General features: G+C 46.8%; 1 protein-coding gene across 1 annotated transcript in view; it reads left to right on the top strand.

Annotated features, from left to right (window-relative positions):
- Positions 1–14,719, top strand: part of rnf43 (ring finger protein 43) — a 217,294-nt gene extending 202,575 nt beyond the window's left edge. The window contains exons 5-8 of the mRNA XM_036989594.2: positions 8,598–8,699; positions 9,002–9,275; positions 10,170–11,768; positions 13,554–14,719. Of these exons, the coding sequence (XP_036845489.1) occupies positions 8,598–8,699; positions 9,002–9,275; positions 10,170–11,768; positions 13,554–13,579 (2,001 nt within the window). The 3' untranslated portion in view covers positions 13,580–14,719. The remainder of the gene's footprint in view (positions 1–8,597; positions 8,700–9,001; positions 9,276–10,169; positions 11,769–13,553) is intronic.
- Positions 14,720–14,976: the final 257 nt, after the last annotated feature.

The following is a 14,976-nucleotide window of genomic DNA, read 5'->3' as shown; positions in this document are numbered from 1 at the left end:
CTGATGTTTTCAATGAGGATACTCTCAGTTAGATAGCAGATGCTCAGTTTTTCCAAAAAGATTCCTTGTGTATTAGAAATAGCTCTGTTTTATACATCACATTTGGCCACCAAAAAAAATCCATAAATTCAGTCCTCAAAACGCAAACTTTTTTCCAAATTAACTCCATAATATCGACTGAAAACATGGCAAACGTTGTTTAGAATCAATCATCAAGGTGTTTTTCACATATCTCTTCATTGATACATCGTTCTTGGACACATGCTTTCTCCCCTGAATCAAATGGTAAAGTGGAAGCAGCTGGCAATTGCGCACCGAATTCGACGCAGGACACCAGGCGGACACTTGGGAAATGTAGTCTCTTATGGTCAATCTTCCAATGATATGCCTACAAATACGTCACAATGCTGCTAAGACCTTGGGCGAACGACAGAAAGTGTAGGCTCATTCGTTGCGCAATCACAGCCATATAAGGAGAGAATGGAAAACAGAGCTTCAGAAATTCTGCTAATTCCTGGGTGATGCATCATCTTGGTTTCGCCTGTAGAATGAGTTCTGGGGCACTTACAGACAAAATCTTTGCAGATTCTGAAACTTCAGAGTGTTTTCTTTCCAAAACATCTTTTCGTGACAAAATATCGCGCTTAAAACGGGAACGTTTTTTATCCAAAAATGAAATAGCGCCCCTAGAGCTCTAAGAGGTTAAAGTTAGTGAGGGAGATATGAGTCTCCAGCTTCAGTGATTTTTGTAATTTGTTCCAGTCATTGGCAGCATAAAACTGGAAGGAAAGGCGGCCAAAAGAAGGAATTGGCTTTTGGGGGTGACCAGTGAAATATACCTGCTGGAGCGCTTGCTACGGGTGGGTGTTGCTATGGTGACCAGTGAGCTGAGAAAAGGCGGGGCTTTACCTAGCAACGACTTATAGATGACCTGGAGCCAGTGGGTTTGGTGACGAAATATGAAGCGAGGGCCAGCCAACGAGAGTATACAGGTCGCAGTGGTGGGTAGTATATGGGGCTTTGGTGACAAAATGGATGGCACTGTGATAGTACTGAGTAGAGGGTTGGAGGCTATTTTGTAAATGACATCGCCGAAGTCAAGGATCGGTAGGATAGTCAGTTTTACGAGGGTATGTTTGGCAGCATGAGGGAAGGAGGCTTTGTTGCGAAATAGGAAGCCAATTCTAGATTTAGATTTTGGATTGGAGATGCTTAATGTGAGTCTGGAAGGAGAGTTTACAGTCTAACCAGACACCTAGGTATTTGTAGTTGTCCAAATTTTCTAAGTCAGAACCGTCCAGAGTAGTGATGCTGGATGGGCGGGCACGTGCGGGCAGCGATCGGTTGAAGAGCATGCATTTAGTTTCACTTGCATTTAAGAGCAATTGGAGGCCACGGAAGGAAAGTTGTATGGCATTGAAGCTCGACTGGAGGTTAATTGACACAGTGTCCAAAGAAGGGCCAGAAGTACACAGAATGGTGTGGTCTGCGTAGAGGTGGATCAGAGAATCACCAGCAGCAAGAGAGAAATCATTGATGTATACAGAGAAAAGAGTCGGCCCGATAATTGAACCCTGTGGCACCCCCATAGAGACTGCCAGAGATCCGGACAACATGCCCTCCGATTTGACACACTGAACTCTGTCTGAGAAGTAGTTGGTGAACCAGGCGAGGCAGTCATTTGAGAAACCATTGCTGTTGAGTTTGCCGATAAGAATGCGGTGATTGACAGAGTCGAAAGCCTTGGCCAGGTTGATGAATACGGCTGCACAGTATTGTCTTTTATAGATGGCGGTTATGATATTGTTTAGGACCTTAAGCGTAGCTGAGGTCCACCCATGACCAGCTCTGAAACCAGATTGCATAGCGGAGAAGGTGCGGTGGGATTCGGAATGGTCGGTGATCTGTTTTTTAGGGTAGGATGGATATAGGTCTGTAACAGTTTGGGTCTAGAGGCAGGGCAGGGTAGGATGGATATAGGTCTGTAACAGTTTGGGTCTAGAGGCAGGGCAGGGCAGGGTAGGATGGATATAGGTCTGTAACAATTTGGGTCTAGAGGCAGGGCAGGGCAGGGTAGTATGGATATAGGTTTGTAACAGTTTGGGTCTAGAGGCAGGGCAGGGCAGGGTAGGATGGAAATAGGTCTGTAACAGTTTGGGTCTAGAGGCAGGGCAGGGTAGGATGGATATAGGTCTGTAACAGTTTAGGTCTAGAGGCAGGGCAGGGCAGGGTAGGATGGATGTAGGTCTGTAACAGTTTGGGTCTAGAGGCAGGGCAGGGCAGGGTAGGATGGATATAGGTCTGTAACAGTTTGGGTCTAGTGTCTCCCCCTTTGAAGAGGGGGAGACAGCTTTACAATCTTTGGGGATCTCAGACGATACGAAAGAGAGGTTGAACAGGCTCGGAATAGGGGTTGCAACAATTGCAGTGGATAATTTTAGAAAGAGAGGATCCAGATTGTCTAGCCCTGCTGATTTGTTGGGGTCAAGATTTTGCAGCTCTTTCAGAACATCAGCTATCTGGATTTGGGTGAAGGAGAAATTTGGGGAGGCTGGGGCAAGTTGCTGTGGGGGGTGCATAGCTGTTGACCGAGGTAGGGGTAGCCAGGTGGAAAGCATAGCCAGCCGTAGAAAAATGCTTATTGAAATTCTCAATTATCGTGGATTTTTTGGTGGTAACAATGTTTCCTAGCCTCAATGGGCAGCTGGGAGGAGGTGCTCTTATTCTCCATGGACTTTACAGAACTTCCCAGAACGTTTTGGAGTATGTGCTACAGAATGCAAATTTCTGTTTGAAAAAGCTAGCCTTAATTTGAAAATAAATTCATTAAAAATCCTACAATGTGATTTTCTTGATTTATTTTCTAATTTTGTCTGTCATAGTTGAAGTGTACCTATGAGGAAAATTCCAGGCCTCTTTCATCTTTTTAAGTAGGAGAACTTGCACAATTGGTGGCTGACTAAATACTTTTTTTGCCCCACTGTATAAAGGGAAGGAAATGATGAAGGTAAATAAAGTCCAGGTGTGAATCATAATGATTAACAGGTGAGCGTAATGATGAGTGCCAGGTGTGCGTAATGATGAGTACCAGGTGTGCGTAATGATGAGTACCAGGTCCAGGTGTGCGTAATGATGAATCCCAGGACCGGTGGTTAGTATTTGGAGGGGAGGAGCAGGAGAAGATGTGACAGTACCCACCCCCGACGCGCGGCTTTAGCCGCAGGGCGATGCCGACCGAGCGGTCTGGCCCGGGGTCCACGGGGCCAGGGCCGGCTGGAAACCCAAAACACACTGGAAGGAGGTCAACCCAGTGGAGGAGTGACTTAGCAAGTTTAGGGGGTACTCTGCCCAGTGAAGGAATTGTGCCCACTCATGCTGCCAATCCTGACAGTGACTCCTCAGGAACCTCACGAGCTCCTGCTTCATCCTTTCCACCTCCCCGTTTGACTGAGGCCGGTACCCGGAGGTGAGGCTGACCGTGACCCCGAGCTTCTCCAAGAAGGCCCTCCAAACTCGTGATATAAATTGGGGGCCACGGTTGGAGACGATGTCCTCTGGAAGGCCATAATGCCAGAAGACCTGCTGGAAGAGCAGTGAGGGGCCAGGAAGAGGGATTAATCGACATGCCTTGGATTCAGCGCGGATTCAGTCTCCTCGCTGTCCGTATGCACTGTAGGTTCCGATGGTCGGTGAGGATGACAAATGGTTCCTTGGCACCCTCCAGCCAGTGTCTCCACTCCTCTAATGCCAACTTCACCGCCAGGTGCTCCAGATCGCCGATGTCGTAATAATAAGAGTACACAAGGGAAAAAAAATAAGCATAAATATGGGTTGTATTTACAATGGTGTTTGTTCTTCACTGGTTGACCTTTTCTTGTAGCAACAGGTCACAAATCTTGCTGCAGTGATGGCACACTGTGGAATTTCACCCAGTAGATATGGGAGTTTATCAAAATCGGGTTTGTTTTCAAATTCCTTGTAAATATGTGTAATCTGAGGGAAATATGTGTCTCTAATATGGTCATACATTGGGCAGGAGGTTAGGAAGTGCAGATCAGTTTCCACCTCATTTTGTGGGCAGTTTGCACATAGCCTGTCTTCTCTTGAGAGCCAGGTCTGCCTACGGCGGCCTTTCTCAAAAGCAATGCTTTGCTCACTGAGTAGGGACATAGTCAAAGCTTTCCTTAAGTTTGGGTCAGTCACAGTGGTCAGGTATTCTGCCGCTGTGTACTCTCTGTTTAGGGCCAAATAGCATTCTAGTTTGCTCAGTTTTTTTTGTTAATTCTTTCCAATGTATCAAGTAATTATCTTTTTGTTTTCTCATGATTTGGTTGGATCTAATTGTGTTGCTGTCCAGGTCTGGCAGAATCTGTGCAGAATATCTAGGTGCTGCTGTAGGTCCTCCTTGGTTGGTGACAGAAGATCATCAGCAGACAGTCGACATTTAACTTCAGATTCTAGTAGGGTGAGGCCGGGTGCTGCAGACTTTTCTAGTGCCAATTCGTTGATATATATGTTGAAGAGGGTGGGGGCTTAAGCTGAAGCCCTGTCTCACCCCCCGGCCCTGTGGAAAGAAATATGTGTTTTTTGCCAATTTTAACCACACACATGTTTGTGTACATGGATTTTATAATGTCGTATGTTTTTCCCCCAACACCAATTTCCATCAATTTGTATAGCACACCCTCATGCCAAATTGAGTCTAAGGCTTTTTTGAAATTTTTTTATTTTACCTTTATTTAACCAGGCAAGTCAGTTAAGAACAAATTCTTATTTTCAATGACGGCCTGGGAACAGTGGGTTAACTGCCTGTTCAGGGGCAGAACGACAGATTTGTACCTTGTCAGCTCGGGGGTTTGAACTCACAACCTTCCGGTTACTAGTCCAACGCTCTAACCACTAGGCTACCCTGCCGCCCCAAATCAACAAAACATGAGAAGACTTTGCCTTTGTTTTGATTTGTGTGTTTGTCATTTAGAGTGTGCAGGGTGAATACGTGGTCTGTTGTACGGTAATTTGGTAAAAAGCCAATTTGACATTTTCTCTGTACATTGTTTTCACTGAGGAAATGTACGAGTCTGCTGCTAATGATAATGCAGAGGATTTCCCCAAGGTTGCTGTTGATGCATATCCCACAGTAGTTATTTGGGTCAAATTTGTCTCCTCTTTTGTGGATTGGGCTGATCAGTCCTTGGTTCCAAGTACTGGGGAAGATGCCAGAGCTAAGGATGATGTTAAAGAGTTTTAGTATAGCCAATTGGAATTTGTTGTCTGTATATTTGATCATTTCATTGAGGATACCATCAACACCACATGCCTTTTTGGGTTGGAGGGTTTTTATTTTGTCCTGTTGCTCATTCAAGGTAATTGGAGAATCCAGTGGGTTCTGGTAGTCTTTAATAGTTGATTCTAAGATGTGTATTTGATAATGTATACGTTTTTGCTGTTTGTTCTTTGTTATAGAGCCAAAAAGATTGTAGAGGTGGTTTACACATACCTCTCCGTTTTGGATAGATAATTCTTTGTGTTGTTGTTTGTTTAGTGTTTTCCAATTTTCCCAGAAGTGGTTAGAGTCTATGGATTCTTCAATTACATTGAGCTAATTTCTGACGTGCTGTTCCTTCTTTTTCCGTAGTGTATTTCTGTATTGTTTTAGTGATTCACCATAGTGAAGGCGTAGACTCAGGTTTTCCGGGTCTCTATATTTTTTTTGGTTGGACAGGTTTCTCAATTTCTTTCTTCGATTTTTGCATTCTTCATCAAACCATTTGTCATTGTTGTTCATTTTCTTTGAGATTTTTTGATTTTATAGGGAAGCTGAGAGGTCAAATATACTGTTAAGATTTTCTACTGCCAAGTTTACACCTTCACTATAACAGTGGAACGTTTTACCCAAGAAATTGTCTAAAAGGGATTTAATTTGTTGTTGCCTAATTGTTTTTTGGTAGGTTTCCAAACTGCATTCTTTCCATCTATAGCATTTCTTAGTGTTACTCAGTTCCTTTGGCTTTGATACCTCATGATTGAGTATTGCTCTGTTAGACTGTAGGGGGGCATATGGGGGAGGGAATGCTGTCATCCAGGTAGTTGTGTGTCCCCCTGTGTGCTGAGGGTGTCAGGTTCTTGTCCAGTTCTGGCATTTAGGTCGCCACAGACTAGTACATGTCCCTAAGCCTGGAAATGATTGATTTCCCCCTCCAAGATGGAGAAGCTGTCTTCAATAACTTCTTGGCGCACCCATCTCTTTAGCGGAATCATTTTCGTCAACATCCGCTGAATTGCAGAGCGTCAAATTAAAATAAAATTACTAAAAATATTTAATTTTTATGAAATCACAAGTGCAATATAGCAAAACACAGTTTAGCTTGTTGTTAATCCACCTGGCATGTCAGCTTTCCAAAAAATATATTTTTGGGCATTTTTCCAAGTGTTTATGTAAGGACATCTCTCTCAGCAGACAAAACATTTCAAACAGCAGCAAAGTAGAAAGTCAGAAAAGCAATAAAATGAATCGCTTACCTTTGATGATCTTTGGATGTTTTCACTCACGAGACTCCCAGTTACACAATAAATGTTCCTTTTGTTCCATAAAGATATTTTTTATATCCAAAATACCTCCATTTGGTTAGCGTGTTATGTTCAGAAATCCACAGGCTCAAGCGGTCACGACCGGGCAGACGAAAATTCCAAATAGTATCCGTAAAGTTCGTAGAAACAAGTCAAACGTTTTTTATAATCAATCCTCAAGTTGTTTTTACAATAAATAATATTTCAACCGGACCGTAGCTTTTTCAATAGGAGAGAGAGAGAAAATGTCTGTTCCAAGCTGCTCGCGCATGCAAAACTCTGCTGGCTCCCAGCCATCCACTGACGCGATGTGATCTTTCTCGCTCATTTTTTCAGAAAAAAAGGCTGAAACTATGTCTAAAGACTGTTCAGACCATGTGGAAGCCATAGGAAAAGGAATCTGGTGGATATCCCTTTAAATGGAGGGAAGGCATGCAATGGAACAGGGAGCTTTCAAAATAGAAGGCACTTCCTCGTTGGATTTTCCTCAGGTTTTCGCCTGCGATATCAGTTCTGTTATACTCACAGACAATATTTAGACAGACAATTTCATTTGGGTACGTTTTTCATCCAAACATCAAAATACTGCCCCCTACACTCAAGAGGTTAAAGTATGGGGATTCTAGTGGGGGGATATTGGTAGCACACAGGAGGACATTTTTCTCTGTTAAGATCATTTCCTTTTGAATTTCTAGCCAAATGTAAAATGTTCCTGTTTTGATTAATTTAATGGAGTGAGTTAGGTCTGCTCTATACCAAATTAGCATACCCCCTGAGTCCCTTCCCTGTTTCACACCTGGTAGTTTGGTGGATGGGACTACCAGCTCTCTGTACCCAGAGGGCAACCAGTGGGTCCGACTTCTCTATATCATGTTTCTTGTAGGATGATAATGTCTGTATTTCTGATTTATTTGGTGAAGTCCAGGTTCCTGCTCTTTAGGCCAAAGGCAGATGACCTCAGGCCTTGGATATTCCAGGGTGAGAAGTGAAGGCTTTGTGTTCCATAAAGTGTCCAATGTTGTTGGTCGTGTGGTTTGGCCTCAGACCAGTAAGTGTGAGCAGAGCCTGCTGAGCAGAGCCTGCTGAGCATCTGAGCATCTTGGCTTGGGCTTGTGTTTGAGTTTTGTTGTTTGCCTGCTCACGACCTGGGCGTATATGTGACTTCCATGTTGAGACACTCTTTGCGGGGGTGGGGTGCATGGGGTGGGCAGGAGGGGCATAGGTCTGATCTTAGGGGGCCTAAATGGGGTGTGGGCATGGTTGATATGGGGGGGTGTTGATTGGTTGGGGTGGGGGTGTGTATGTGTCTGGTGGTGTTGTGGTCTGGATGTAAGTCCTCTCAGCGTGGGTCCTCTATGTATAGGTCTAGGGGGGGTCTCGCTGGTCTGGGCGGGGTGTCTATTGATCTGTTGCTCCTGTGTGAAGTGTTGGGGCTGCATTTGAGAGCGATGTCCTTTAGAGTCCGGGCGAAGGTGGGCACTGCTGCCCTGTATAGGTGGACCTGGTCATAGAGGCTGTTCAAGTCCAGGGTGGAGTGGTGGGCCAGGTAAACAGGTAAAGATTTGGTTTTGAGGCAGAGTCACGGGAAATACTTGCGTTTACCGGCTGTATGGTGACAGGGTGGAAGTCTTTTCGTGGTAGAGTGGAGATAACCACTTGTGCATCTACACCTGCATTGCTTCTACACCTGCATTGCTTGCTGTTTGGGGTTTTAGGCTGGGTTTCTGTACAGCACTTTGAGATATCAGCTGATGTACGAAGGGCTATATAAATACATTTGATTTGATTCTCCCTCTCTCTCTCTCTCTCTCCGTCTCTCTCTCCTCCCTCTCTCTGTCTCTCTCTCCTCTCTCTCTGTCTCTCTCTCTCTCTCCTCTCTCTCCCTCTCCTCTCTCTCTCTCTCTGTCTCTCTCTCCTCTCTCTGTCTCTCCTCTCTCTGTCTCTCTCTCCTCTCCTCTCTCTGTCTCTCTCTCCTCTCTCTGTCTCTCTCATTTCTCTCTCTCCTCTCTTTCCTCTCTCTCGCTTTCCAGGCCCACTATGATGTTGTTGTCCTGCTCACTATAGTCCTTGCTATTCTGGCCATCGTTACGATCTTTGCTTTCCGGTATCGATGCAAGTCCAGCAGAACCTGGGTGAGTCAGTCAACAACACCAGTCTCAATGTATCTGTCTTCATCTATCAATACCAAGGTCTTTATCTCTGCAGAATACAGCCATCTTAAAAGTGGTTTGTCTTTATCTCTGCAGAATACAGCCATCTTAAAAGTGGTTTAGTGTAAGTCCTGTAGACCAAACACTAAGGATAGTGGCCACTGAATATACAGCTGAAACATTCACCAGAAAAATCTCCCTGGAATTTGAACTTTGACATGTCTCAGTCCATTCTGAGGTTCTCTAACCTCCATCCCACACGGCTTGTTCTTCTACGACCACAGGACTCAGTCCACCAGCAGACGATGCGAGCCATCAGTCGTCTGGAGACGCGGATGTACAGTTCTCAGGGCTGCGGGGGCTCACAGCGCCACCGTGGGGGCTGGGGGTCTAATAGCAGCTCTAACTCCAGCCCCGTCTGTGCCATCTGTCTGGATGAGTTCCTGGAGGGACAGGACCTGAGGATCATCTCGTGTGCTCATGAGTTCCATAAGGAGTGTGTGGACCCCTGGCTACTGCAGCACCGCACCTGTCCCCTCTGCATGCACAACATCATGGGTAAGGACATGACATAGCCACGAGGGTTTTTTGGTCACCATCATGGGTAAGGACATGACATAACCACGAGGGTTTTTGGTCAATGGTTTTTACTTGATTTCTTGTAGTTTGTCCATGTTGTTTGTCTGTAATGACTTGGTGCTGCCTATCTTGGCCAGGACGCTCTTGAAAAGGAGATTTTAAATCTCAATGAGCCCTTCCTGGTTAAATAAAGGTTCAATAGAAAATAAATAACAAATAAAATAGGGGAGCTCTACAATGGGCCTAAGAGGAGGAAGCACAAGAACCTTTACCCACAGCTCTACAGTGGGCCTAAGAGGAGGAAGCACCTGAACCTTCACCCACTCTTCAGTATTACTATTATACTGGATAAGGGAATTATACAGTGAAAATACAGTTTTACACGCTGTCTGTCTGTCTGTGTATCCTGTCTGTCTGTCTGTCTGTCTGTGTATCCTGTCTGTCTGTCTGTCTGTCTCTGTCTGTCTGTCTCTCTGTCTGTCTGTCTGTCTGTCTGTCTGTCTGTCTGTCTGTCTGTCTGTCTGTCTGTCTGTCTGTCTGTCTGTCTGTCTGTCTGTCTGTCTGTCTGTCTGTCTGTCTAACTGTGTGTGTGTGTGTGTTGCTTGTCTGTCTGTCTGTCTGTCTGTCTGTCTGTCTGTGTGTGTATCCTGTCTGTCTGTCTGTCTGTCTGTCTGTCTGTCTGTCTGTCTGTCTGTCTGTCTGTCTGTCTGTCTGTCTGTCTGTGTATCCTGTCTGTCTGTCTGTCTGTCTGTCTGTCTGTCTGTCTGTCTGTCTGTCTGTCTGTCTGTCTGTCTGTCTGTCTGTCTGTGTAGCCTGTCTGTCTGTCTGTCTGTGTAGCCTGTCTGTCTGACTGTGTGTTGTAATGCTCCACAGGTTCAGAGCTGTCTGGACAGCCACGGAGGACCAGACTACAGCAGACCCCCGAGCACAGCCAGGGTTTCCTCCACACCCACCCCATCCCCTTCTCCATGAGGCCTCACTACCCCCGCGGTCCCTCTGGTCCATACCCCTCCCTGGGCCACTATAGCGGCTCCCCGCCTCTGGACCCCCAGACTCACCGCTTCCTCCCTAGTCGGCCCCTGGGCCCTGGTTGCGGATACCTCCACCCTGCAGAGGGCCCCGGAAGGCCCCACAGAGCCGGGGGCAGCTGCAAGATAGCAGGCCACCCTATGGATACCCACTACGGCCCCGGGCCCCGCCGCTCCTGCCACGCCTACCGCTCCGGCTGCCCTTCCCAGCGCAGCGCCTCCAGTTCCAGGCTCCACCACGCCCCCTCCTCTGCTCCCCGCGCCTCCGCAGGGGGAGCCCACAGCCGGGGGAACGAGGGGGGCAGCTGCTCTGGGGGGAGCTACCGGACAGAGCACAGTGGCTACCTGGCTGATGGGCCGGCCAGTGACTCTAGCTCTGGCCCCTGTCACGGCTCCTCCAGTGACTCGGTCCTCAACTGTACTGACGTGTCCCTGCAGGGTGTGTATGGTAGCTGGTCCACGTTCCGCAGCTCCCTGAGCAGTGACTATGATCCGTTTGTGTACTACGGGCCGGGACCGGGACCGACAGGCCGCAGGGACAGCATGGAGGCAGGGGCCCAGAGACCCAGGTCCCTGGACTCAGTGGTGAACAGAGACAGAGGACGAGGAGGAGGAGGAAGAAGAGGAGGGTGCTCTGAGGAACAGCAGCAGGCTGTGTTTAGCCACATCCACTACCACCGCCACAGACACCACCACTACCGAGAGGAAGGGGAGAGGGAGCACGCCCAGGGCCAGGGGCCAGGCAGGGGGTCGGACGAGGAGCTGGGGGCTACTGCTTTTGGCAGTAGCCCCCCGGCTCTGGACAAAGATTCCCCAGTGTGCCCTCTGAAAGACAGCCCCTGTCACTGCCCTAAGGCAGACCACACAGACAGTAGAGGGGCCCATGGCCACGGAACAGAGGGTCAGGGCCATGACCTCAGCCACCCCTCAGGCCTCCCTCCAGTCCTGGTAACCCCAGCCCCCTTACCACCCCCACCAACCTGCTGTCACCAGGACCACAGCCACGGGGGCCACCCCCACCGGAGGGCGGGCCGGCTGGGCGACTGTGTGCTCGACGGCCCCTCAGTGCGTTTCCAACAGAACCTGGACCTGCAGGACGACTGTAGCATCCACATCCACTATGACCAGGGCTACTGCTGCCCCCCTCCCGACCTGCCCCCCGCTCTGCTCTCCATGCCTGTGCCCCTCATCCTGGACTCTGGAGGAATGAGGCCCCTGGGGGGCCTAGAGGACTGGCCCTGCTGTGGAGGGCCCCACCATGTGGTGTGGCAGAAGCGGGTGCAGCAGGCCCACTCTGAGCCCCAGCTGCTGGGGCCCGGGCTTGGGGTCCCTATGGACATAACCCCACCCCCTTCCAGCAGGCGCCACCACGGTCCCCACAGCCCAGGGGACGACCGCAACACAGACTTATGTTTATACTGCCAAACACTACACAATAATCAGGGTGGGTGTTCAACCAGTCCTTAAACTTTTTTTTATATAGCTACATATGATGTGAACAACTGCCATCTTGTTCATCGTTTTCCCCATAGGAATGGTATTATATAAGGTCATCGTTTCCCCCATAGGAATGGTATTCTCCAAGGTCATCGTTTCCCCCATAGGAATGGTATTCTCCAAGGTCATCGTTTTCCCCATAGGAATGGTATTCTCCAAGGTCATCGTTTTCCCCATAGGAATGGTATTCTCCAAGGTCATCGTTTTCCCCATAGGAATGGTATTATATAAGGTCATCGTTTCCCCCATAGGAATGGTATTATATAAGGTCATCGTTCCCCCCATAGGAATGGTATTCTCCAAGGTCATCGTTTCCCCCATAGGAATGGTATTCTCCAAGGTCATCGTTTCCCCCATAGGAATGGTATTATATAAGGTCATCGTTTCCCCCATAGGAATGGTATTCTCCAAGGTCATCGTTTCCCCCATAGGAATGGTATTCTCCAAGGTCATCGTTTCCCCCATAGGAATGGTATTATATAAGGTCATCGTTTCCCCCATAGGAATGGTATTCTCCAAGGTCATCGTTTCCCCCATAGGAATGGTATTCTCCAAGGTCATCGTTTCCCCCATAGGAATGGTATTATATAAGGTCATCGTTTCCCCCATAGGAATGGTATTCTCCAAGGTCATCGTTTCCCCCATAGGAATGGTATTCTCCAAGGTCATCGTTTCCCCCATAGGAATGGTATTCTCCAAGGTCATCGTTTCCCCCATAGGAATGGTATTCTCCAAGGTCATCGTTTCCCCCATAGGAATGGTATTCTCCAAGGTCATCGTTTCCCCCATAGGAATGGTATTCTCCAAGGTCATCGTTTCCCCCATAGGAATGGTATTCTCCAAGGTCATCGTTTCCCCCATAGGAATGGTATTCTCCAAGGTCATCGTTTCCCCCATAGGAATGGTATTATATAAGGTCATCGTTTCCCCCATAGGAATGGTATTCTCCAAGGTCATCGTTTCCCCCATAGGAATGGTATTCTCCAAGGTCATCGTTTCCCCCATAGGAATGGTATTATATAAGGTCATCGTTTCCCCCATAGGAATGGTATTCTCCAAGGTCATCGTTTCCCCCATAGGAATGGTATTCTCCAAGGTCATCGTTTCCCCCATAGGAATGGTATTATATAAGGTCATCGTTTCCCCCATAGGAATGGTATTCTCCAAGGTCATCGTTTCCCCCATAGGAATGGTATTCTCCAAGGTCATCGTTTCCCCCATAGGAATGGTATTATATAAGGTCATCGTTTCCCCCATAGGAATGGTATTCTCCAAGGTCATCGTTTCCCCCATAGGAATGGTATTCTCCAAGGTCATTGTTTCCCCCATAGGAATGGTATTATATAAGGTCATCGTTTCCCCCATAGGAATGGTATTCTCCAAGGTCATCGTTTCCCCCATAGGAATGGTATTCTCCAAGGTCATCGTTTCCCCCATAGGAATGGTATTAGATAAGGTCATCGTTTCCCCCATAGGAATGGTATTATATAAGGTCATCGTTTTTATGTCTTAAGCTCAATTTGTCTTTCCGTGCTTCTTTTGCATTCTATCTCCTCACCTCCGTATGAACCTAATTGGAGGGAAGTTGAATGAATTGCATTTTGGGAAAGAAGGTGAGGAGAGAGGAATTGAGGAAGAGCCCCATGTGTGTCGTTCTTCCTGACATCCTGTGTGTCATGTCTCTGTGCATTGGAGAGGTAAATAAACCTGTCGTCTTTTTCTCTACCTCCAGGATCCGAGGAGGAGTCCGGCGTGTGAGGACTCGCGAGTTGCATCCCCAACTTCACGCTGCTACGTACACAGGAGCCGGAACGGACAAACACATCATCGCGCGGCCATGTTTCTCAAGTCTTCCAAATAATTCCACATTTAATAGCTGCATTCAGACTACACTTCCCAGAATCCCCCAGTCAGTGCTCAGAGTTCCGTCTGTCCCACAACGATCAAAATGAGTCTACGAGATTCTGATTGTTTTGAAGTTTATTTATTTTGACCATCAATTCAAACAATAAGCACAAGTCATGTATGGATGTCAAATTGCTCTAATTCATTGTTGAATTCCAGTATTTCAATGTGTTTGATTGGGAGTTTTGTTGTTGCTTAGTGATTGTGTTTCAAGATGGAGACTGACTGGGAGATGCTGGAAATGTTTTTTTGTTGTTGTTTTGTTTTTCGTCTTGTTTTTATTTTGTTTTGTAAATTACAGGAATAATTCAATACCAACAAGTTCCCAGGTTGCCTTAGTGACCACAAGGAATGATCACTGCTCAGGGCTTGAGCCTCGATTCACATCACGACATTCCCCAACTATCTCCCTCATTAGAAATCACACGGACATATTGGATGTCTGATTCCTTGAGTGGTTGATTGAGTACTTAATCAATTATACTATGAGGTACTACTCAGTAATACTTAATATCCTTAAAGTCCTTTATTTGTGTAGAAACAGAATGTAGACGAGCATTGGATCATGTACGACACCCATACATGGAGGTTTCTTGCTCTTTCCAGCCTAACTCAAATCAGATTCAGAAATGTTTCCCTTCGGGGTGGGTTTTACTAAGGTACTCAGAGCTACGGAAAAGAGACAAGAAACTTATCATTAGGGGAGAACAGTGATTTTCTTAGCTGGACCTACAAGCAGTGAGCATCCTGAAAGGTCATCCTGAGAGGTCATCCTGAAAGGTCATCCTGAAAGGTCTTCCTGAGAGGTCATTAGAGGCTAGTATGGGGACTTGTGTTGGTTCATTCAATAATGGCAGCTGTTTCCATCACATTTAATGTGTTTTTTGGTTCGGTAAAAACATATATTTTTTTTATTTTGTAATTGTGTTTTTCATCGTTAAAAGAAAGAACCAGACTGATCTATGTTATTACAAGCTATTTTTGTTTTGCTCATGTCATTTCTCATGTTGCCAGTGGTTACGTAGTATGTTTGACCTGAGCGCTGGTTTGGTGGCCAGTGAAGGATGGGAGGGGCCCTCCACACAAACCTGGGTTCAAACTGTATTTGACATATTTCAAATACTGTAGCTGTGCTTGATTCAGCTTACCTGGCTCCATGGGACCAATGGTATAGTCCTAAAAAATGTAAACCCCGCCCATCTGGCGTGCACTCCAGTAAGGATAAAATATGCAAATGCTCAAGTATGTGA

Source organism: Oncorhynchus mykiss, chromosome 10 (genome assembly GCF_057628025.1).
Source record: "Oncorhynchus mykiss isolate SJ-2025 chromosome 10, ASM5762802v1, whole genome shotgun sequence".
In the NCBI taxonomy this organism is placed as follows: Eukaryota; Metazoa; Chordata; class Actinopteri; order Salmoniformes; family Salmonidae; genus Oncorhynchus; species Oncorhynchus mykiss.
This window is presented reverse-complemented; position numbering and strand designations above follow the sequence as displayed.